At 34.2% G+C, this 26,125-nt stretch overlaps 1 protein-coding gene across 50 annotated transcripts in view; it reads right to left on the minus strand.

The window, feature by feature from the left end:
• SLMAP (sarcolemma associated protein) overlaps nt 1-26,125 on the minus strand; it is a 111,882-nt gene that overhangs the window by 22,200 nt on the left and 63,557 nt on the right. For 8 of the 50 annotated variants that reach the window (XM_087923833.1, XM_087923832.1, XM_087923823.1 and 5 more), the window contains 8 exons: nt 25,565-25,687; nt 24,904-24,978; nt 22,666-22,986; nt 21,485-21,602; nt 20,660-20,831; nt 18,519-18,653; nt 13,607-13,696; nt 10,416-12,241 (listed from right to left, as the gene is read on the minus strand). In XM_087923833.1, the coding sequence (XP_087779959.1) occupies nt 13,613-13,696; nt 18,519-18,653; nt 20,660-20,831; nt 21,485-21,602; nt 22,666-22,986; nt 24,904-24,978; nt 25,565-25,687 (1,028 nt within the window). In that variant the 3' untranslated portion in view covers nt 10,416-12,241; nt 13,607-13,612. Of the gene's footprint in view, nt 1-10,415; nt 12,242-13,606; nt 13,697-18,518; nt 18,654-20,659; nt 20,832-21,484; nt 21,603-22,665; nt 22,987-24,903; nt 24,979-25,564; nt 25,691-26,125 lie in introns of those variants that run through there. The other 42 variants (XM_026723642.2, XM_026723637.2, XM_026723601.2 and 39 more) reach the window with 8 other exon arrangements.

Genomic DNA, 26,125 nt, shown 5'->3' on the forward strand with positions numbered 1-26,125 from the left:
TGGTAAAATGAGGACCCAGATTGTTGGAGGCAATAGGCTGACTCTATAAATCGCCCAGAGATTGCAGTAAAGCACTATGGAGAGCTATATAAGTCTAAGTACTATTGTTATTGCTATTAATGACAAATCTTGGAGAAAATTGAGATGGCACCCAGAATGTTTGAAGACTGAAAACAATGCTAGTGTTTAGCAACATTTAAAAATACATTTTCACAACAAGATAACCTAAAAACTATGTGTTCAAGGATCTGGGGCTCATCTGCTGCAATCCATAAACCCTTTATTAGTATCTAGTGTTAGAATTTATTGCTACAGTTCTTCAGAAGAGTAGATATACTTTAAAAGAAAAGGCACTCAGATTACTGCCAAACACCATTATTTTTTTCTCATTTTATTTCTTGTTGGTATTAGGATGATGATGATGATGATGATGATGATGATGGTGATGATGATGATTCCTTTGTCCTTTAAAAAACTTTAGTTTTTCCAGTGGTTCAGTCAGCTGGATTTTGAATCTCCTGTAGCTTTAATTTTATAAATACTGTTATTTTAAAAGATCACACACACAAAAGAAATTACTAGAAGGTGACTGTAACTCTTCATTAATCCAAGGTAAAGATCCCACAGCCATTTTATTTTTGCAAATCTGATTTGCAATAACCAAACACAAACAGAGGAACTGGGTCATACTAGTGGAACACACAAGTGGAACTTGGAGCAAAGTATTGCATATGTACATATCACATACGTACATACATACTCATCATCCTATTCAGAATGAGCAACCTCATGCAACATGTAGTAAAAGGTTAAGTACTGTACTGGTGAACAATAGAAAGCAGATAAGATGGAAGGAAATCTGGGAGATCTCATTCATACTAACAATGTGCTGTAATTTTTCAAGATTTCTTTTAATGAGAATTGTAGGAATATTTTAGTTACATAAACATTCAGTGTCTTTTTTCTCTTGCAAACCATCTTTGATTTCACTACATTCATAAATTGATTCATAGATTACTTTCTTAAACCTAACTCATTCCTAGAATCTCAACAATTTCATCCAATTATTCTAATTTCATTCAACATTTTAACATTTCTCCTGGATACCTATCTTTAACTTTAACATTACAAAATGGGAAGAAACATGCTGTCATGCACAACCTTTTTTGCTCCTTTTGACAAACATTCATTCATTCATTCAGATCACATACTACTCACTCCCTTTCTATCAGAATGCTTGAATATTTTGCCATCTCTTTTCTTTTCATTTTCTTTTCTGTTGTTCAGTAAATAAGTTTCCCCAGGCACACAAATTCATCTACTTATTCTAGCTTTCACCATTTATTCTAAGATATCAATGTGCCCTGCGAACCAAACCAGCTTGACCTTTGATGAGTTACTTTTCAGATCTCTGCCTCATGGTGCATTGTACATAATTTGCTACAAATTGGCCTCTTAGCCAAGAAAACAGCATCCATCACAGATGTGGAAGTGCACACACACACACACACACACACACACACAAAACTACAAATTTTCAGAGTTTCAATCACAAATTGACTTCCATGGCCCTTACTTCATATTAAGTGGTCAGTAGAGGGGGGGCTGCATAAGTGCATTAATGTGCCTATCATCCCTGTCATTGTATTTTTCTCTTATTCTTGTTCTCATTTTTATTTGACAAATTCCAATAAATGAGTATGTGTATTATACATTCATCCATTACAAAACTGAGGGAACATCCCTTCCCTTTAAGCCTGCTCAGTGCAAAATCATTTGCTTCAATCCAGAAGAAAAATCTCATCAACTCATCTTTTGCCCCGCTCAAACTGTGCTGCGCTGGTAAATTTTGTTACTTTTTAGAGTAGTCTTCCTGTAGTTGTCACAGTCACTCTTCTACTTTCCTCTTTCTATAGGAATTTTTATTGTTAAAATAACAGTCTGTGGCCACTCAACTTATTCAATCCTCTTTCTCATATGGTTTGAGGAATATTTACAGTAACCATCATTTGGACTCTGAATGTATAATTTTGCTTTAGCAAAATGTGTTCCCTATTGCATGGAAAATTTTCTTTATTTACCTGGAGGGTGGGGGGAAACCTTGGAAAACCTCTCATTCCCTTTTGTCTTTTTCAAAACAAATAAAACCTTTGGCCTTTCCCTTCATTTTCATGACTGCATCTGACAGTTGGAAAAGTAAAAACAAGGGGAGGGGGAAGGAGGGAGCAAGAAACTCAAAGCACCTTGAGAAGTAACTTTGAAAAAAATGTTTTGTGAACTTAAAGTATAGATGTATGTTTTGCTGTAGAAATATGAACAATTGTGAACCTCATGAGTGTGATGATTTGGTGTTTTGTAAAACAAGACAAAGATAGCTTCTTGTAAATTTTGCAATACTACCTCCAAAATTAGAATGAATGAATTTATAATGCACTGAAATCTTATGATTGCATTTTACACAGACACCTGAGAGAATCCATGCAATAAACAAGCAAGTAATATTGAGCTTTCAGAATCTTGAGCAATTCTCATATTTCATAATAAGATAATAGATGATGACTGGAATGTAGGAAACAAACTTTCATATTTATGATCCAAGTGTTTTATACCATAAGGGTAACTATCAAGTAGCTTTTTTTTAAACCAAACTTAATTGTATGCGTATTTGACCATATTCTTTCTCATAGAATTCTGAGTTCTTTAGCATAGCTAGAACTAAGAAGAATTGAGTCAAGAGTTTTAAAAATGGATCTTTCAGTAAAACATGTAGAAAGTAATATGCTTCCGCAAAACCATAATAGCACGTAGGTCTGAACTGGAGACATTGTTGAGCTGCTTGGGAGCCATCAGTCTAAAGATCTGTGGATTATTCTTAATATCTTTTTGATGCATGAACACTGATAAGGTTAAAGCTAACGACAGTATTGGTCTCTCATTTGTGTGGATATTTTTCAAAGACCACACAACTGATTTATCTGATAAGCCCAAGAAAAAATAAGTTCCCCAAAGTCAGGGCTTATGACGGCCTACTCTATTGTTTTCTTTGCTTCTCATTCATCATAATCTGAATTCCCCCTTGTTAATTAAAACAATTCCCTCCATAAGCCATCAGGAATGTTTTAAGCATTGAAAGTGAAAGCTGTTGCTACATATTTACCAGAAAGGCTAAAATAGAGATTTCGCTATCATAAACTGTGGGAAAATATGCTTTGGGTGAGGGAGGGCATCGAGGGGGGCACGGAGGGAATAGGAAAGTGAGCAGAGTGAAGAACAATAGTAAGAGCAAACATAGCAATGTAGGGAAGGGTATAGTTATATTGGTATATTGCTATTTTAACTGCTTTTTCATTCAGTGCCTTTGTCTTCCTATCCCTTTGTAATTTCTGTACAGACATGGATTACCTTGGTGTTTAAAAATACAAGGGATTGTAAATTAGAAGGAAATCCCATTCTTTCAAATTATAGCTGATACAGAGCTAATGGGGGATTGACTTCAGACTTACAGAAAAGATTTGGGTGGGGAAGATATATAGAAATTCAAGAGTAGCCTTTGGGGACAATATTTTGTTCATGGTTTTTAGTTGAGCAGAGGAGGGGAAAGCAACATCTGCTGGCTCTGTTCCTCATCCATCTCCAGGGTATGCTTTGAAATGCAGGGATTTCTGATCGCACATTGAGTCAGTGATAGGAAAATCTTGAGACCCATAGGAATTTCCAAATTCTATTTACAGCTGAGAGCATCTGAGTTATGATTATATTGACACTTCATGTTAAGCCATAAGAAGGTTGGTTTGGTTTTAGCTGCATTCTCCATGACATAAATGCAGTCAATCACCTCACTACAAATTGATATACAGTGCTTTATACTCCAGCAGTAAAGTGCCTTTGGTTTCAATTCGCTTTGCAACAGTGGGCATAATAGATTACTTTTCCCTATCACTCTAGTGGAGTGTTCACGGAGGCGTGAGTGGGGTACCTAGGCTAGCCCCTCCAGTTTTCCTCAAGCAAGGTTTCCTAAGCCCTGCCACCATCCCTTCCACATACCCCCCCCCCACACCTTCTTAAGAAAAGCCTCTTATTAATGTAGTCAGTCTCTTTCATGATGCTGAATTCCTTGGATGAAACTCCCCCCTGCTTTCCTCCTTTCCTGTAGCTTAGCAGACAAGGTAGATGTTTGTATTAGTTTACATCCTTTTTGCAGAGGGTCCCAATGCAATAAAAATTCAAGTCTATCTCTATGCGTAGTGGAATTAGGAGTCTGATAAAATCCAAAAAGAGAAATGCCTACAGTGACATCTGCAGAGTTTATCTGCAGCTATTCCTCACCCACAAAAGGGTGTGGGGAGAGAATAAGTAGAGCAAATAATAAACAAGTCCTATAGTTCAAAATAATTTCCATAACATAAAATCCAAAAGTGACATATTCAAAGTAATATCAGATAAGGTTTTAATTTAACTCTTTTGTGTCTGAATTTTAGGAACGAGATATTTCCATATCCATCAAAGTTATTTGCCTGCATGAATAAATTATTTATATTTAGTTCACTGTACTGTGAACTATAGGCAAGGCTTGGTATAACTGAACAGAAGTTCTGTTCAGAGACCAGTAAAAGGGGGGATATACTTTATTTCCATGAAGATATCGGAGTACCAATTAAATGTCTTGGGAATGTCCAAGAGGATATAGAAGCCATCTGTGTACATTCACAGATTCAGAGAACTAACTACACTATGCATAAGCAACTTTTTTTCATTATAGTCAATGTAAATCACATGCATGGTGATTTGCAATATATACTTAAAGAAAATAATGTAGGGAGGTTACTGTAGCAAAGAAAAAAGTACTATTCATCCAAATTAGCCCTAATATCTGCATAATAGAGACCAATAAAAGCTGGTTGAAATACCATTGCCAGCATTCATTGTGGGGGGTTTTCAAAATGACACGGCCACTATTGATATGGTGTAGTTCTTGTTAATAATGTCACTTGGGCCAAGGCTAATCTAGCCAGAGCTTCTTAAACCTGGCTTGAAAACTGATACCATAATGAAATACTTGAAAGTTGAGAGAAGCTAACAGGAAGAGTTGCAATAGGCTTATTTTTAAAACTTTTTAAAAAGTTCACTAAGTATTATTTTCCTTAATCCATAAGGCACAATGAATGCTTGCCTAAAATAGAGAATTTATTGCCATAGTTAATGTATATTTAACGTATTTTCAAGTTTTAAATTAACTCTAGCAAGTAACTGAAGAAATAAGAAATTTGGGGCTTCCGGTTTGAACTTCGGTGACAGACCAAAACCTCGTCTCTGCAAGGCTTTGATCCGTGCTCGCCGCTGGAGCACCCCGAGCCGGCTGGTTTTGGGGCTAAGCCACCCCGTAGAGGTGGTGAAGAAGGGGGAGACTGCCTGCAGGGTTGAAGAGAGCTGCATCTCTCCTCCCCAGCTGACCATTACTCCCTTTCCTGAAGGCAGTTGCAGTGGTGGTCAGAAATGGCCACCACAAAGAACAACTCGACCAGAAAAGAATGTGTAGGAGGAAGATAAGAGGAGAAAGTTTTGGTTGACCGGGTCAAACAGCAAAAGCAACAAATAAGGTACCCTGGAATTTAAATTTAATAACATTGTTCCCAAAGAAGATTTTGAAGCTGCGAAGGAGAAGGGAAAGGATTAGCGCTTTTTTTCCCCTTCCCTTTCTTATACCGACAGCTGAGACTTAAGCAAGAAATTGAAAAAAATCCACTTTGACATTAATAGGCATCTAAGCTGAAAATAAAAGTCAAAGGGATAATAAAGATTTCTGGATATTTAAAAGATTTTAAAAGCAGAAAAGGAGAAAAAAAAGAATAAAAGGGCAGGATCTGGAAAAATGGAGGAGACTGCCTGGAACTAAGGAACGGAACTGTAACTAAAAGGAACTTACAGTGAAATTTCAACAAGATTCCTCAAAGATACATCTTAATTAAAACTTGGTAACAAAATAATAGAACCCCAGGAAGAGAAAGTGGGAAAAAGAAGCAAGTAGAAACAGGATTACTTGGTGATTTTTGGTTTTTGCATCTGGATGACTAAAATTAACCGGGTGGTTGTTTAAAAGTCTTTGAAATGGTATCACTCTTAGAAGAACTGAAAATGGAACTTAAAAAATGGAAAGAAGATGCACAAGAAGGGAGAGGTTCTTTTGGCTTTGTATTTCAATTCTTAGAAATGGAAATCTGGAACTATGAGAAACAACAAGAAACTCTTGCAGAACAAGAAGGTTGGGACAAAGAAGAAGCCATCTTTAATGATCAAATAATTTTAAGTGGGGGGAAAAAAGAAAAGGGGGGAAAGAGAGTGAAAGGTTTAAGACTAGAAAAAACAACCAAAAAGAAGAATTTGAAAGATAAGTATAATATTAGAAAGCAACAGAAGAGGGGATTACAGATGAGTTAGAAGTAGAGAGACAAGGGGGTAAAAAGGGGAGGGAGAAGAAGAGGGGGAAGAAGGCAAGGAAAAGAAGTTGTAAAAGACAGAAACAAGAAATGGAGAAACAGGGAAAAGATATAAGGATTGTAACTATAAGCTTGTTTAGAGATAATGGGTGAAAATTTAATTGCAAAAGGGATTCTGCAAAGGTACATAAGATAGCATTGTTATATTATAAACAGAAATAATTTTAGAAAATATTATTAAAATGATGGATAAAATATTTACTGTAATGTAGTTGAATGTTTGGTAATAAATAAATGAATTAAAATGATTGAGAGAATTAAATGGGAACATTTTTAATTATTAGTAATGATTTATAAAAATATAAGTGAGAAATATGGGGAAAAAAGAATTAACTATGGAAAGTTTATAAGTGTTCTCAAGGAAGTATGATATTTAATTGAAAAGAAATGTTAAAGATGTTAAGATTTTAATGAATATTAATGACAGAATTGAATTGGAATGGAATGTGTGCTTTATTTACACACACACACACACACACACACACACATATGTGTGTGTGTGTTTTCTGAGGTTCTCGCGGGTATTTGTATGTGGATCTTTGGTTATTCGGGTTTTCTCCCGCGTAAGATTGGCAGTATCTAGGCAACGTTTCGATGAAGTCTCATTCATCATCTTCAGGCTTCTTTCTTCGGCTCTGTGCTTCTCAGAGTGATGAATTCATCGAAACGTTGCCTAGATACTGCCAATCTTACGCGGGAGAAAACCCGAATAACCAAAGATCCATATATATATATATATTTATTTTAAGAATATATTGTGTATTTTAAGAATGTACCAAGCAGAATTCGATTGGAAGTTATGTATTATATTGAATGCTATAATCTTAAAGGTATACACTGAAACTTAAATAAGAGTTTGAATGGATAAAATTAAAAGATATAAAGGTGTCATACTCCAATTGGTAACTACAGGGAAACATTTGTTTAATAAGAAAAGATAATATGAAATTGAAACAGGACAGACAAAAGTATAAATATAATGATTTGATTGAGATGAGATAATTAAAATAAAGTTGAGAAAATTAAAAGAGGGGAAAAACTATGTAGAAAATATAAAACGGTAATAAGATATGGAATAGAATATAAAAATGAGCATGAAATTGAGTTTGGTGTCTGTATGAAGAAGTGATAACCTGGGACCATGCTATTTTCAAAAAAGATGTTTTATTTGTATTTTGTTTTTGTGAAAACCCAAATAAAACTTTCAAAAAAAAAAAAGAAATTTAAAAAATTGAAAGATTTAATCTTGACAAACATTCTCAGAGATGCTACCATAGCACAGATCAGTATCAACTGAGGCAAATAACTCTGACTTAGGAACATGAACAATGGATCTGCCAAAATCTAGCAAGTCTAGAACGTTTTAAAAGGTCCTCATGCTCCTGTTGCCCCCAAACCAATCCTCTATGTGATACACACCATGGTGAGTAGTGCCTACTGCTGGAGTTTATTTTTTGCATGTACAAGGGGCTGTATTTACATCGATATATGGTTCACATTTTTCTAAACTTAAGTATAGGATAGGTATTCATAGTTTTTTTTTATATGATCCTGCATATTTTCAGTTTCATAATCCAATTCAGCTTGAATCAAGTTTCTCCTATTTGTTTTTTTACTGTTATGTACAAAAATTATTAGTATACTACTAAATTATAACTAATAATTAAAAAATATGTATTATATAATGGAATTATTACATACAAATATTTAAAGAACCATGTTTACTTTGTACATGCTTAAAAATCATTTCGAAGTGTGATAGTGTTTGAATACTTCACACATAGTGTATATTGAGGCGTACTTATTCTAGGCAATGAGTAATGTAGGCTACATCTAAAGTTCTTTGTACTTTGTATTGATATTTCACTGCATTTTGAAAGTATACAAATCCAAATTAGTAAAAAAGAGAGAGAAAAGTACCCTAATAGTACATTTATTACTTACAAAGCTCACTCTTTTTATATCATTTTCACATACTCTGCCAGATTATCTGCATGATATAGTCATAACACAGAGAAGCAAGTCTACTTATATTGTAATACTGAATTTTCTAAGCAAGGCCACTGCAAATCAGACAGGATTTAACAAAAAATAAAAGAATAAAAATAAACAAATTAATTAAAAAGAAAACAAAAACAAACTCAAAGGGCAGACTTAAAAGACCATTCAATCTTTTTCTGCCATTAGTTTTCTATGTATGAAATTGGGAATTGGAAATGAGCAGTAAGAATGGCTCTCAAAGGTGGTTGAAATTCATCTATTTAATTCGGTCAAACTCACACCTTCATGAAAATATATTCACTGTCAAATTAACTTACTTCATTAAACCCCCTGGGTTCAATATGCTACGTAGAAGGAAAATTTTAATTATCAGCAGGGCTATGGCAGCCCAGAATAAAAAGACAGTGACCCATTTTAGGTAATGAACCCCAGGAGGGCAACAGACTTGGTGCAGGGCTGCCCAATTTTGTAGTAAAGTGACATATATATCACTCTTTTTTTCTTAAAAAAAAAACCCCAACCTAACAGTCAAGATATAAAAATGCCAGATGTTAACAAAACTTCTGGCATCTTTCTTAATATCTGGACTCAACTTATATTGCCAAGAAAATGTTAGTTAATGCAATGGTTGGTTTTGTGTGAGTAAAATCTTATTATATTCCGTTCCATTCACCATTCACCAGCGAATAAAAGTAATGGATTTGATATTTTCTGGCAGGGACTTGGGGAGATCCTCAACTACTCTGGAAGCAGTTCTTTGATTTCTTAGTGGCCCATTGACAATAGGGGCTTGACATAGTTTCTCCAGAGTGGGGTTTTCCATTGCACCAAAATGGTTTACTGAGCTCTGTGAAATGAAGTAGAAACAATCCCTGAATTGCCAGCAGAGGAAGAGGATTTGTTTAAGCATGGCTTTAAGCTTAGTTTGAAACCTGTATCATGTTGATAAAGAAAGCTAAGTATCATTACTTCTCCTGAATTGGATCAACGGGTCCAATTGGCCAGAAGCTTTGTTTAAGTGTAGGTAATTCCTGCCTTAGTCGAAGGCAATCAGGCAGCTCTCCTACTTGTGAGAGTTTGTTCAGCACTTTGTTGATAATGTCACTCAGATTTACTATCTTCATCATGTCGTTGGCTAAAGGCTTTGATTAAATAATAGGATGCCATAAACATGGCTGTATTTGATATTTGAAGATGTCTTCAAAGTTTCAGTTGGTTTAGTATGTAGTAATTCAGGTATTGGTTAATGCTTCTCACCACAAATACCTTAATCAGATACCATATTGGCTATCTGTTGCTTCTAGGTGCATTTCAAAGTGCCTGTTTTAACTTACCTGCCCAAGCACTATCTCCTGAGATAAACTTTTAGGGGTCTTCCACTTCTGTGAACAGAGAGGGGATGAAATTCACGGGGACTTCTTTTTTTAATAACTGCACCTATGTTAAGAAACAACCTTCCTCTGGAAATCAGATTTGCTTCCACATTGTTGATCTTTTGAAACTAAATTATTTTGAAGTATCTACATCATTGAGGGGTTTATGATGCTCTTTGATTATTTTATGGATCTTGCTAAGTATTCATTTCAATGGATGTTTTATTTATACACTTGTTTATGTTACCTGTAGTTTATTATTAACTACTATTGAAAATCTGGTAAAAATGAAATCAGATTTCATTTTCTCACTCAGAGTCACTTCAAACTGCGAGATGAGAGGTAAATAAATTTGAAAATAATAAAAATTAATGAAGAATCACATATAATAAATTTCATAATCAGGTAATAAATCAGTATGGCAAATAAACACACCTTTTCATTATAAGAAGATGTAATTCAAACACCGTGATAAGTTTTGATTATCATACTCTGATGTATAAAATAAAATATGTGGTTGTCAAAGAAGATTCAAATGAGATTCATAGGGAGAGTAAAGTTATTTTATTAAATCATGCACATCACATGTGTTAGTGCAAATAGTTCAATCTGTACTCCAGAAATTCTATTGTTTTTTATATCTTTACAAAATAGATTTAAAACAATTATTTACTTTTAAAAATGTAATTCTGAAGTTAAGCATTTTCAGAATAATATTTGCAATAACCTATATACAAGAGGTACTGTGTACCACTGGCATGTGTGTGTTGTGGGTGAGTTACAGTTTCCTGCAACTGAAAATAATGAAATGAACAAAAATGATATTTTCTACATTTGTGAACTAACATTCCCTTAAATCTAAAGGATCCTCCTATTAACAAATTCCAAATAGCGTAAGATAGAACCTTTAAAATAAAAATGACCCTCAAAGGCAAATAATCTAAAAAGTCTATTTAAATATTGAACTAGATTTTGATTGCCATTAAATCCTTGAAAACAACTCAATTTTAGTTGAGAAAAATCTTCCTATGAATTTTCTATCAGCTGAATCATTTCACCTTTCAATTCTTTTTATATTATTACAGATCTTAATAAACTGAACTGATATGTACTGAAAACCAGCACAATCAGGTATAAGTTATGATTGTTCCTATTTATAACCAATACTCAACTAGAAACATTCAGATTAAGGTCGAACAAATTGTGATGTGAAGCTTTTAATCATGGACACCACATTCTTTCACCATAAATTGGTACACAGAGGACCAATTAAGATTCCACCCTTCCTTGAAAACTGGACCAATTTGATTTTCTTCCTCCTTTCCCTAACACTAAAAGCACTCAAGAACCTCATGTCATGAAGTTATGCCAACACAAGTACAATTAAAGAAACAAACGCTACTTTCCCCAGTTTGGTTCTGCAAATAAGTGACTGAAAAAAACCATTTTTCTAATGTGGTATGTGAGAAAATACATTGGGTTTTTATAGTGTCTATATACATAAAATTTAATAAATTACATTCAAACTAAAAATTGGATTACTGCACTATGTTCATCTGAAAATCAAGATTTTGCTCCCAGAAAAACCTTAATTCACTCAGGCACACACATGCACACAAAAACAGTCTAGACTTATGCTTTTCACTCATTTTTTTCTAGAGCTCTTTAAGGCTGACAATGAATTATACAAGCTCCAAGTCATCAATAAAATAGGGCTTTTACTGAACAAAAATATTTATTTTTATCAGAAGATATGGAAAAAAAAGAAAATTGTTCCCAATAGCTCAGTGACTCACAGCAAGTAAAAATAATGATATGTTAATGTACAAATAACATCAAACTGAAAGGCACTGAGCACACTGCATCGACTTCCAAGTATTTAAAGGATATTTGGCATGGGTATCCAAATAAGGGAAAATGCATTGCTTTCAAATGGGCAATCAATTTTTTAATGTAAAATACCCACACACCTAACCATCATAAATAATTTGGTACCAAGAAGCCTACTTGAGGCCACCATAAGAGTATTTAGGACTCCGACATACAATCTTAAGAATTACATATATGTGTAAGCAATAATATTGCTCACCATAGAATGAAATTATTATTTTATTCTCTCTTTATAACAGATACAGTTTGTACAGTGTAAAGCAATGATCCTGCTGCTGCCAAACTCTAAGAGGTAAAAAAAGGGTTAGGAAGAGGATGATTCTCTGATTCCCTTAATGTGTGAATGATGCCAGCTTCTAGATGGAGGGTGGGGTAGGGATTCAACAACAGTTCTCATGGAGAAGCTCTGGTGAGGCCTGGGTACAGCACCATGGCTGTCACAGCTACCAAAGCTGCCATCACAGGCATCCAAGGCCATTGGCTCTGTGTAGGAAAAAAAAGAAAAAGAAAAAAGAAAAGAATCAATCTCTCATTTGTTGTAGTTGATATTACTTCTTTAACTTTCTTGGCAAGCCTAGAATGTTTTCCGACAAATTTAGGTTTGGGGGAAATGTTGGCTGGATTTCAATTAATTAATTAAATATAATTTCATTAAAAAGAAATTTAAGTGGACACAAATATCCATGATCTAATTTTTATTTTTATTTTTCTGCCTTCTGAGTTAAGTGTTGACTCCTGAACTAGTCCCTGCAGTTTCCTTGGCAAGGTTTTTAGAAAGACGTTTGCCACTGCCTTCCTTTTAGGAGAGTGAGTGGCCCAGTGACTGGTCCCTGAACTGACTTCATGTCAATAGCAGGACTAGAACTCATAATTTCTAGCCTGGTACCTAACCATTACACCAAATTGGCTCTCTCTTAACTGCATTAGGTTTATAATTTAGCCAGCTAGGTAACCTGCTATCCTCCATGTAATGTGAACTATCTTTTTTTTTTATAAATTATGCTGCCCAGGATTAATGTACAGTATTTGAAGCATGCATACTGCCCTTTCTTGCTTTCAAATGTTTCCTATTAATTCATTGAGAATTCATTAACAGCATTTATGCTTTGTTCCAAGTAAAGCTAGATAAATCCCATGCCAAATTATGAATTCTTCAAAAATGTCTTCAAATGCCTTGAAATAATGCATGTTTAACATTTCTTGCCTAGATTTAAAACGAGTCAGAAATATTGCAATGTTAATATTACATGTGTAATTGTTCATGTCCACTCCTTGAAAACATTAACCATTATGATTATTTTATATAAATGGTTATGGTCTTACAGAATTCATTTTGGAAAGTAATAGAAACCACTGCAAGTTTACAATGGGAAATGCAAACCATCCACCTACTTTCCTCACCTTGTCCTTCCCCTTCCATCTTTGTCACCACAATAGTGAGAAAAATAAATTCAGAGAGAAATGTTGGAATTAGTTGACGGTAAAAAAGGGAATTCAAGAACCAAACTGAAGCAAGCAAATATCTGATTTGCTAAGAGTGAAGTAAGTAGTTAGGTTTCCTTCCAGACCCTAATTACAGCACCTTATGAAAGACAAATGTGTATTGGAAAAGGAACAGAAAAACATGTTTACAATACTGTTAGCATTAGCACAGGGGGAAACAGACAGATGTTAAATGATTAGTTTGCTTGGTTTGCCAATATTATAAATAATGGCTTATTAAATGAAGAATTGACTTGAGTCAGGTAAATAAGTGTTCGCTTTTCATCATGCATTTTTTTTTTACAAAAATGGCACAAACAGGTGACAAGGGACGAACATACACGGACTGAATAGTGCTTGTAGTACCTTTCTCTACCACAATGGGCTGTAACACCAAAACAGGAAAGCCAGGATAAGGCCGATGAAAACGGCTGGGACGGGTGGAAATATGGAAGGCTAAAGGGAAGGGAAGGGATATTAAGATCATTTTGTGCTATAAAAAATCAATAAGGTAAAGATGATTTAGATAGGGGGATAGTTCAAAGATCAATTCTTGTTTCAACTGAAACATAAAGACATCCAACAAGACACAACTACTTTGGCATACAAAGTTAGTACACCACTGTACAGAATAAACATGGATAATGAAAAATGAAACATTATTTTCTTGTCACAAGGAATTTGCTACAGCAGCCTTCTTCAACTGGCTAGATGACTATCTCCCTTCAGAAATGATGGACTTTCTATCTCACTACCCAGCAAGTCCAGCATATTTGGAGGAGGCTAGGTTGGAAGGCTTCACTAGATGATAGCGTCCAGTACATTTTATATGTACAACAAATGCCAGAGTCTCACCCGTACTCAATCTAGAACTTCAAAGACTGATCTAGAACTCTGTCCATAAAGTACTTTCCCTCAAACATCTTTCTCTTCACCGATTTATAATAAAATGCAAATCCTGTAGCCAAATTATTGGTGGCGGTCATGTAAATACTTTTTTTACATAAGCATCATTTCCATGAAAAAAAAAAAGTATCTCCAATGGAAAACAATATCCACTGTAAAGAACACACAAACATATCTGATTTTGTATAGCTATATGTGTTCTTCAAAATGATGCCTCACTGTGTAATTATAATTTTGACAACACTTTGTGTGGACTAAACACTAAGTTATGCACAATGCTTTTCAACAGGGAAAAGAATAACAAGCATATTCACATCATTTTCACAAGCAATATTGTTTCATTTTGTATAGTATTATCTGAATCTAAAATACTGTTAACATCTAAATCTGATTTTAAAATAGCAACTAATTACTCAAAATGACAGGGTTGCAGCAACAGGTAAAACAACTGCACCCTAAGGTTTACTTCTGAGTCAGCAACTGTTATCATGAGCCTCATTGATATACACTGCTCAAAAAAATAAAGGGAACACAAAAATAAGACACCCTAGATCAGAATGAATGAAATATTCTTATTAAATACTTTGTTCATTACATAGTTGAATGTGCTGACAAGAAAATCACACAAAAATTATAAATGGAAATCAAATTTAGCAACCCATGGAGGTCTGGATTTGGAGTTACACTCAAAATTAAAGTGGAAAAAAACACTACAGGCTGATCCAACTTTGATGCAATGTCCTTAAAACAAGTCAAAATGAGGCTCGGTAGTGTGCATGGCCTCCACATGCCTGTATGACCTCCCTACAATGCCTGGGCATGCTCCTGATGAGGTGGCGGATGGTCTCCTGAGGGATCTCCTCCCACACCTGGACTAAAGCATCCCCCAATTCCTGGACAGTCTGTGGTGCAATGTGGCGTTGGTGGATGGAGCGAGACATGATGTCCCAGATGTGCTCAATGGGATTCAGGACTGGGGAACGAGTGGGCCAGTCCACAGCATCAATGCCTTTGTCTTGCAGGAACTGCTGACACACTCCAACCACATGAGGTCCAGTATTGTCATGCATTAGGAGGAACCCAGGGCCAACCGCACCAGCATATGGTCTCACAAGGGGTCTGAGGATCTTATCTTGGAACCTAATGGCAGTCAGGCTACCTCTGGCGAGCACATGGAGGGCTGTGCGGCCCCCTAAAGAAATGCCACCCCACACCATTAATGACCCACTGCCAAGCCAGTCATGCTGGAGGATGTTGCAGGCAGCAGAACGTTCTCCACGGTGTCTCCAGACCCTGTCATATCTGTCACGTGCTCAGTGTGAACCTGCTTTCATCTGTGAAGAGCACAGGGTGCCAGTGGCGAATTTGCCAATCTTGGTGTTCTCTGGCAAATGCCAAATGTCCGGCACGGTGTTGGGCTGTAAGGACAACCCCCACCTGTGGACGTCAGGTCCTCATACCACCCTCATGGAGTCTGTTTCTGACCATTTGAGCAGCCATATGCACATTTGTGGCCCTCTGGAGGTCATTTTGCAGGGCTCTGGCATTGCTCCTCCTGTCCCTCCTTGCACAATGGCAGAGGTAGCGGTCCTGATACTGAGTTGTTGCCTTCCTACAGTCTCCTCCACGTCTCCTGATGTACTGGCCTGTCTCTTGGTAGTGCCTCCATGCTCTGGACACTACACTAACAGACACAGCAAACCTTCTTGCCACAGCTCACATTGATGTGCCATCCTGGATGAGCTGCACTACCTGAGCCACTTGTGTGGGTTGTAGACTCCGTCTCATGCTACCACTAGAGTGAAAGCACTGCCAGCATTCAAAAGTGACCAAACCATCACCCAGAAAGCATAGGAACTGAGAAGTGGTCTGTGGTCACCACCAGTCGAACCACTCCTTTATTGGGGATGTCTTGCTAACTGCCTATGCTTTCCACCTGTTGTCTATTCCATTTGCACAACAGCATGTGAAATTGATTGTCAATCAGTGTTGCTACCTAAGTGGACAGTTTGATTTCACAGAAGTGTGATTGACTTGGAGTTACACTGTGTTGTTTAAGTGTTCCCTTTATTTTTTTGAGCAGTGTAGTGTCTCATTATGCTCTCTAAAATAAAAGCGAAGACTTTCTAAGTCAAGTTCAATTGTTGGCTGACTATAGAGACATATCTATGTCTATTATCCTATAAACAATACAGAAGTAGTTTGGCATTGCTTTCTTCTGGTGTTTTTTTTCTTTTTTGAATGGTATCTAATATTAACTAGAATCTTACTGGTTAGATTCTTAGATTTTTCAACTACGATAATTAAAAATGGGATAGCTTGCTTTACCTCAAGCATTCAGGCAGTGAAAAATATCCTATACTATAATATACGCTGTATTATTTTGTCAGCAATGAATATTAACAGTCCTAAAGAAAATGCACTCCGAACCATAAGAGAATCAAAGGTACAAAACAACAACTGTATATTTTACTTCCGTGCTGTCTGTGTTTAATATTTATTGGGGCTCCAATTTCTAATCCCACATTTAGAGATTCTTATGACCTAATAATTCAATCTTGTTAATCTATTAGTAGTAGTTTCCTAAAAATGATCTATTTACATAATTGCATCAATTTCTTATCAGAACAATAGACAGGTAAATGGAAATTATGGATGATAAAATTAAAGCTGCAAGACCTGTATTAGGCAGTAGATCAATTAAAAAAATATATTGCCAGCAACTTAATTAGTGAAAGTATTTTGGCAATAAGATGTGGTCCGCACAAAAATATTTACTGAAATAAAATACACTTATGACCAGGTATATGCAACATTTTGGAATGTGTATAGGCATGCACACAGCATTAGTTTGGTCCCCTTAAAATTAACTGCAACTTTTCCTGAGCTCACTGGATAGCCCCTCAATCTTAGAAAAATACATATTTGAGTTAAGGAACATACCCTTGTTTTTCAAACCTCTACCTGCATCTTGTAAGAGTGTTCTTAGCTTACATATGCATTTCTGAGATAAGAAACATACCCTGTCTTTCAAACTTCTACCTGAATCTTAGCTTACATATGCATTTTGCTATATTGGTGAAGCTACCTTACAAGTCCAGGAAAAGATGCAACTTCTTCAAAGAGGTACTTATAGGTATAGCATGCACAACATGTGCAATTCTGTAAAATTCCACAATACTGTTGTTTATGTTACCTACATTTACTTAAACGTGTGGCTGAAATCATCAGTCATTCTGTAAGCCACCTATCATATGTTTTCAGAATTCCAATTTTGCTGAAAAAACCCCACTTGTTTTATGATACAGTGGATCATATAATTTTTAAATGTTTAATTTTCAAACTATTTTGAGACTGTTCCCAGGAGTTAACAATCATTTCACTAAACATTTATCCGTTTTAAAGAACATAAAAACATGTTTGAATTTTATATCCTGTACAGGATCACAAATTCTCTTTGTATAATCAAAACTTTGAAAACGCTTTTTTGTACAATAATATATGAAGTATTTTTTCAAGATACAAAAGAGCAAATTGGTTGCTTTACCAAAAGTGCAAGCTTATTAGGATATACTAGGATCAATAGCATCCTAAAATATGGATGTTTTATTATACTGATTAAATTATACACTGCCCAGAGCCCTATGTGAGGGAGATGAATAGGTAAGAAGCTTGACTGATAAACAAACACAAATAAATCTATTTTTTTCATAGTGAAATCTTGATATCACTAGAACTAAAATCTCATATACCTACCTGGGTTAATTTAAAATGATTTTTAAAAACTAACTTTTTTTTGGATATTCAAGTCCTGTGGCTTTCAATATTAGCAAGATAGTTCAGATGTCAATATTATTACAATATTTATACAAAATGAAATGTCACCATTAGCCAAACTGTTTACGTAAAAAAGAACGAAAATCAGAGGCTACTTAAGCCATGCCTAAGAAAAAGCATGTTTTTCAAGCCTCAGAATTAAAAGTTTAGAGGGACAATCTTGAAGGTGAGTGAGATCATCCCAATCAGCATCTTTCTTAGTTTTTGTACCTCCATTTATTTAATTCCATCCTTATTCAACGTAAAACATTTATTTGCACCTGCAAAATGGGTGCTGTAATGCAGATTATATTCAGGAGAGAGAAAATAGTGGGGGAGGGGGATTAGGAAGGAAAATCAATGTTTGAAGCCTTCCAATTGGATCTGGAAAAATATTCAATTTTTGGATAATAAACGAATTAAAATTACTTCCTTAATGCTCTTATCATCTATAGCCAGGAAAATATGAACTAACTGCTTTCATATATATCTTGTCCAAATATTGTCACAGTGGAAATTAAATAAAATCTGGCATACACAATCTTTATTGACTTACATTCTTTCCTTTTTCTTGAAGTAGCTTCAGGTTCTCTCTACACTGTTTAAGTTCATCCGTGACTGATTGCTTTTCCTGCTCAGTAATTTCAAATTTTAACCTCAGCTCTGAAAGCATGGTCTGTGTCTTTTCGTACTAAAGGAAATAAAAAGAGCAAAAGCAAAAATAACTTTTGGATAATTTTTTAATTCTTTAAAAAATTATTACTCTCTATTATAAGGATTTGGAATATGAATTTAAATGTTCACATGCTTTATACAAACTTAAGGGACTGATACATCTAATATTAGTAGGAGAACTACAAATCTTCCTAGGAAATAGCAAAAGAAACTCAGCTTCTATGGTTTCTCCAGTGATGCCGTCTTAAGCTCAGAATCAGATTAAACTATATCATTACTAAAGCAAAAATGTAGAAGGTTTAGATTTAAATATAGAACGTCAAATAGAAATGGATGCTTTTTCTCTTAATAGAATTGAAATTACCAAATTTTAGTGCCTAGTTTCATATATCACAGTTCCCAAATTTAGGAGAGCCTTAACTTTACCTTAATTTAATGCTCTCCTCATAGTTATCCTAGAAGGAAAATGTAGGAAAACTCCATATGAATCCCGTTAATGCCCTTGTGATATGCAAGCCATTCTGATAATTTTTTATCTGCACTATCTGTTAAACAATGAACAAAATTTTATTTCTCTAAAACTAGCAAAAGTTTTGCTACATTGTTAGGGATAATTTTGTTGAATGTACTTTTATTGGTCAATGCCTGAAATAAATTTTCTGTCACGTTTTACAGGTAAGTATATGTTAGAAGAAGAGTCCAGATAAAGGCAAATTTAAGAATGCATGCTCAATAATAGCCTTTAGGAAGAGAACTGATTTGCCAGTGAATAAGAACTATTGTCCTGTTTTTAGAGTTGCTGTGAGTTGGAAAGCATATAAATTATGTTATTGTTAATATGACAAAAGACAATAAAAGCATTTCTTTGACCAGAACTATGTCTTACATTTTTTTCAATCAAGTGATAAAAAGTGATGACATCACTCATTAACTGTTAGAAAAGCGAGAATACAGACCAGAGATTTGCCATGGATTAATTTCTCAAATAAAACTGATCACTTAAATATACCTCATGTGAATATATTACTATAATTCTACTAACTGACCAGATCTATAATTTGATCTATAATTTATCTAACTGACCAGAACCGTTATCTATAAATTAACTGTTCAGAACTACAAACCTTAATTTCAAATTTGATTGTTTATTTTTAAGATAACCCAATAAGAAAAAATTCAGTAATATTAATTGAATCGCTTTAAAATACAGATCTTGCCAAAAGCATCCATTCAAGATCCGCAAAGCTAATTAAGTGTCTGAAAGAATTACTATTATTTCTATCTATATATATATTCTTTACAGGCATACTACCAACTGAACATACAAAATATTTTTAAAAATCAACTTGATTAGAATATTAATACATTATATGCTGCCCATCTCCTTTTCCAAAGTATTTCTGGGTAGTTAATGATATTATTACAACCCTGCACCAATGTGCTAGTTTAGGTTCTCTTGACACTGCTATAATTTGGATGGGAAGTTTTGTTGATTTCGATAAAGTATATTACGAAGTTAAAAGGACTGAATTACAGAATGTTTTGCACAAATGGAAAGTTGAGTTTCTGAAAGAATTAAGACCAGTATATGATAAAAGTAAAACACATTTAAGAATATATTAAATACTTAGTGAAGCAAAAGTGACCATGAATATGTGATTCCACCTTAGTTGTTTAATATATTTAATGCAGACACCCATGCTTTATGTCTAACCTTTTTATATAAAATAGAATGGTATTATTTTTGAAAGGGTGCATAGTTTACTGCCCTGAATAACCCAGGCACTAGCTATATTCCTGTTTAATAAAATGAGCAATTCTGTTTAACTGAATATTGAAACAAAAGTTTCAAATCTCTTGCTCAAAGAAGTACTGGGAGGGGAGAAGAGAGAGAAGTCTGATACCCATTTAATTTCATTCCAATTTATCCAATAAAAGGGCCAATGTTAGGAGAACAAAATAGTCTCCTAATTCTAGGCCTCTTTAAAGAAATGCAAACATCCATGCATGTTTGAAGCGTACCTCATTCTGAGCATCCTTAGCTTGATTTTCTGCCTCATTAAGAAGTGTTTTTAGAGTAGTTGCATCACGTTGATGTTCTTCTTTTAAAGAACCCATTTTATTTTCAAGTTCCTTTCGGCTTACTTCCAGAACACTCAGATCACTGTTAAGTGCTAAACTCTGTTGCTGAGAGCTATAAAAGGAAGTAAAAAAAATCACAATATTTCATATTTTTCCAGAGGGTTTTAAATTAATGCATTGTGAATGTATGCTCTTTGTTATTCTATTGCATATCCTTATAATTAAAGTTCTGTTGGACAGGCTACTGTGTTCATGTATTGGATTGCAGCAACAGCATAAGCAAGTATTTTCCAAGCAGCTTATATCCAAAACCCAACCAAGCAGATCCCAACATTTAAAGTCTAAAGTTTATAAAGTTCATTTGTTGTTAACAATAAAGGCAAAAATAACCTTAGCTTAAAATGTCAATTATATTGGAAGAAAACATAAGGAAAATGAGTGAGCCTGAGAGGCTTATTTTCATAATATTAAGTAAAGCAAAGCTTATATAAAATGATGTGAATGATATGGGTACCATCTATGTATTTCCCAACATAGAAGGCTTATTGTTCCTACATAATATACTTTTTATTAGCTCATTGAGGTGGATGAGTAGGAAGAGAATTGTAGCTAAAACAGCTCAATTGAATAAGAGGAAAGATTTAGAGGAATTGTAGCATTCTCAAGAAATAGAAATAAAACTATAAGAACTCACCCCTAACACAGGACACATTGTTTTAAATCTAACACCTTTGGCCTTTTCCCATTTGATTCAGTGGCACTTACTTATGCAGCTCCTTCTCCTGTTGCTGAAGTTCACATGCAAGCACAGAATTCTCCTTCTTTAATGAGAGACATTCAGATTCAAGAATAGCCCACTTTTTTCTTAACTTTTCAAGCTCACCTACAAAGCAAAGAGTGCTATAATATTCTTCAAGCTATCTAATAAATAATTATTTTAAAAAAATTATTATTGCCAATTATATCTGAATGTACATGCCTGGGATTAAAAACTGTTTTTTTCACTATGACACATCAGTATTTTGTGGGGTACGCTTTTTTTAAACAAAACAACTTTAAATTAATAATGTGTAAAACCCACTGATTTGGCAATGAACATTCTGGACAATTCTGGAACTTTGTTTCTCCTTTGGATCTGGAGGCTTAGCAATTTCCAGAATTAAATCCTAAAAATGAACAATGGTTCCAGATATTTCATGGGTAATTCAGCCCAAAATAGGTCTATTTTGTCCAGAACGTCATATCCAAAACATATCAAATGGCTTCTTTTCCAAAGAATTTGTTTCCAGAAGCCACCAAACTACTTTCAGAACAACATTGGTCCAGAATAGTTCTGGCATACTTCTAAGGAATAATCTGGAGAATTAGTAAATTTTCCACACAGTCTGAAGAAGCACCAGTACATTTTTTAATTAATCACTGCTTGTTCTTCCATAATATCAATCTGAACTGAATGATTTTATTCAAAAAAGGGCATGAAAAGATCCTGACAGTCTTACAATGTAATAATCTTTAGAATTTCATCAATAATTTGACTGAAATAATGAACTTTTGGAAAACACCATCATAATACAATGAACAGATCATTTGAAAACTAGAATTAAAAACTTTTTCTATTGTTCTATAACTTTAAATGAGATTATTAAAATGTACAATATTTTATTTGTTTTGGTTCAGATACTTTTATGGAATGGCTATACTTCTGACTCTGGCCTACCAAAATGCACTAGAAATTTTAATTTTGGACCGAGTTTCCTTTCCAAAACTTGTGATTTGCTTTAAAGTTCATCAACCCCACTACTGTTTTTATGATGATGTAACTAAAATTCAAATATTTATTTACTCTATCTCAATTTCTGTAATTAACCTAATTTTTGTTAATGAAAAAACAATGTAACCCCAAAATCCACTTTTATATAAATTATTGTTAAGACAGTTGTGTATACCTTGCAAATGAGTGGCTTCCTCTCTCTGCTGATTCTCATACTGCTGACATCGTAGCTGAAAACTGGCTTGCAGACTGACAATTTCTTTTTCATATTTGGAAGCCTCTTTGCGCCATTGTTCAAGCTCCGCTCTTACTTTTTGAAGCTCCTCTTTTAAAACAGTGACATCTGTGTCCCTTTCTGATGCGGCCTTTTCTGCCACGTCTTGCAACAACAGGATCTCATTCTGAGCAGTCAACAATTCATTCCGTGTACTGGAAATCACATTTTCCTTTTCTTCATGAAGACGTTCAATATCCTTTTGTAATCGATGCAACTGAGCTATAAACGTTTATTAGAAATTATTAATATCATATTATTATTATATTATTCAAATATAACTGTAAAATATTTTTATGAAAGTAATACTACTGTGTAAGATGAAAAAATGTTCACATTACATTACGATATTGTAGCATAAATTTTACAAAAGTTTATGAGTCCCTCATTGCTATATTTGAAATATTTAGACAAAATTTCAAAAATATCAATATAGGAGGCACTTTTTGAGTTGATTTTTGAGGTTTACTATCACGTTAAATGTATACATTTATCACAACACTCCTCTAAATTTAGATCTGCTTCTTGGAAGCTATTTTATTATACAAATATACTCCTAGACAATATAGGCAAAAAGGAAATTAATCTAGCTTCTCAAAATTCTGATAAATGGCAAGAAATAATAAGAAAGCACTGGAAAGACAGTATGGTTGGTAAGTTGGCTCGAATACGTATAGTATAACCTTGCCCTGCACTTCAAGAAAGCCATAGCAGCTGTTGCAAACCTTCCTTCTTTTATAGCTATGTTTATTTATTTAAATAGTACTTTTGTTTGCTCCTACAGCAACCAATCTCCTGCAGTTTATCTGTAATTATTAAAGTAAATGAGCAGCTGCTACTTAAGGAGAGCAAAATCATATATTTGTAATTTATTTCATTGTTCTTAAATTACAATCTATTGAGAATAAGGAGTCTCAAGGCAGTTTTGTATTTTATTTTTTCTTGTTATAAAATGTATTGATAAAAATGGATATAACTATGAAAGACAGGAACAATAGTAGTCCTACTTATTTTTTCTCTCATTCGGAGGGCAAAGTAAGGTAATAATGAAACTCTACATAAAGTCTTCCCAAAGTTTACTAACTGTAAATAGGAATATTACAAACCTAATTAAAAGAGAAAGTTTAAGTGTTCACTTCAGCAGGCCTCATTTTTAAATAAGAATTATAGTAAGAAAAATGTACATTCAACATTATTTTGATAACATCGTATCTAAAAGGGCCTTAGACAATTATGAAAATGAAAAATTTTGAACAAGACCAGAAACCTAACAATGTTCTTATAGAGCAATATTTTTTTAAAGATTAATCAGTTTCATATTTACTCTTAAATGGTCTAAGAGTGAAAAGTGCAAAACAAAATAAACCAGAAACCTATTAAGAAAAATAGCTTAAATGGACTTTAGTGTCATCTAACAGAAGTCAATCAACTATTTATAATGACTTTCTCCTAGTATGCAATAAAAGTTAATATCAAGCTTTGTCTTGGACAATGTCTGAGGAAATTATGGCTAATCTCAAAACAATGTCAATGTCACTATGCAGGGTGAGTATGATTCCTCCTCTGAAATTCCCTATCAGATATAAGAACTGTATCCTCTGTTGTAGTACTGTATTCAGAAAGTTTTTAGAAACACAGATTTTTAAATGTGCTCTTTAGGACTGAAGTATGAATGAGAGAGATACCCGAGTTAGCTTGTATCTGGCTGCTTGGTTTGAAATGATGCAATACATCATAAATATTCTTTGTTTTACTGTAAACCACTTAAGTTATGTGACTAAACTGCCACGGAAGCATTTGCAATAAATAATCACATAATATGGACTAATAAATATCACGCACAACTAACATCGATAAGGCAGATTTTTAGAGTGTCTCTCCAATAATCACACATTCATTTAAATAATCTTTAAAAAGTAATCCTGTTCATTTAAATATTTATTCATTTATTTATTTTGTTATCCATCTCACAACATTTTTATGTCCTGTCACAGACAGTAGTTAACTTTATAAACCATTTTAACAGACATTTCATTCTACATAAAGAATTTTGTATGGAAAATTATTACAGTTTCTGTTCTTTTCAATGACAACATATGCATTTTTCTATTATATTTCTGAAGATTCTTTTTTTTTTACCTTGGAGAACTTGGATTTGTTTGGTGGATTCTTCAACTTGCAATCGATATGCTTTTCTCTCTTCTTCCAACAGAGCTGTAGGTATTATAAAAATACTCAACATACCAATTTATTATGACTTTCATTATCAATTTTACAGTATATATTAGGCATTAGTTTTTAAAAAGATTACTTTGTTTAGTATGTCATTAAAATTTTGGCATAACCAATGTAAGTAAATTACCATATTTAAATTATTACTGTGCTAGTTAATAAACTTTGTCTAAAATTGTTTAAAATATCATGCACTTTTTAATACATTCATGATACCATTTTACTTTGAAGAAAAATTGACTAAAGGAAAATGACTGATTTCATTTTAATTGCTTAAGCTAAATAGTTATTTATTAAATTGCTAAGCTAAATATTTATTGAAAACTTAAATCAAAAGATACTACTATACATGTCTATTCTGAATTAAGTTCTGCTAAGTTCTTATTCCCAATTAAATGCTGATAAAATAGCAGCCTTTCCCCCCTCGGCTAAAAGTATGGTATAATCATATACCGGGCATCTAGATTAAAAAGGTACAGATCGCAGACTTAAATGCCCTCTTCAATCACTGTTTTGGGGTATAATGTTTTCCTGGGAATTCTACATCTCAAAGAACTCTTCATCTCACCTTGCAATTCAAAGCATTTTTGTTTACTGGTCCTAGCTAGCTCTTGGGCTTCAATCAGTTCATGGTGCAGCTGCTGAATTTCCTGTTTAGTCTCTGTTTCTGATTGTGCGCCCTGCAATTCATCTGCTAAAAAAACATTTTTCTTTAAAGCATTATTTTTGTCAGTAGCTTAATTTCTATTACTTTGTGAAGTAATAGGAATCAGATAAAATTAGTTAACTATACATTATGAATTAGGGAACGGTTAGGAGACAAATAAGACAAGTATCTACCATGTTTCTCATAAAATAAGGCCGGCTCTTATATTTTTTTGAGCCGCGAAAAAAAAGACTAGGCCGTCTTTTCGGGGGTGACTTAATTCCCCCCCCTTGCATCCTCATCTAAAGCGCCCCGTGGGCAGCGCCACCAGCCGCTCCTAACGGGTGATCATGGGGAAGCACAGAGAGTTCCCTACTCCCACCAAACACCTTTGCTGCAGACCCAAGACCTTTGGCACCCGCCGCTGTTGCTTTCCCTTCTGCCCATTCCGCCGCCACGTTTGGAGCTGCCGCTTCCATGTTT

This window comes from Pseudonaja textilis, chromosome 2 (assembly GCF_049901715.1).
Source record: "Pseudonaja textilis isolate UNSWEBS1 chromosome 2, rPseTex1.2, whole genome shotgun sequence".
Lineage (NCBI taxonomy): Eukaryota > Metazoa > Chordata > Lepidosauria > Squamata > Elapidae > Pseudonaja > Pseudonaja textilis.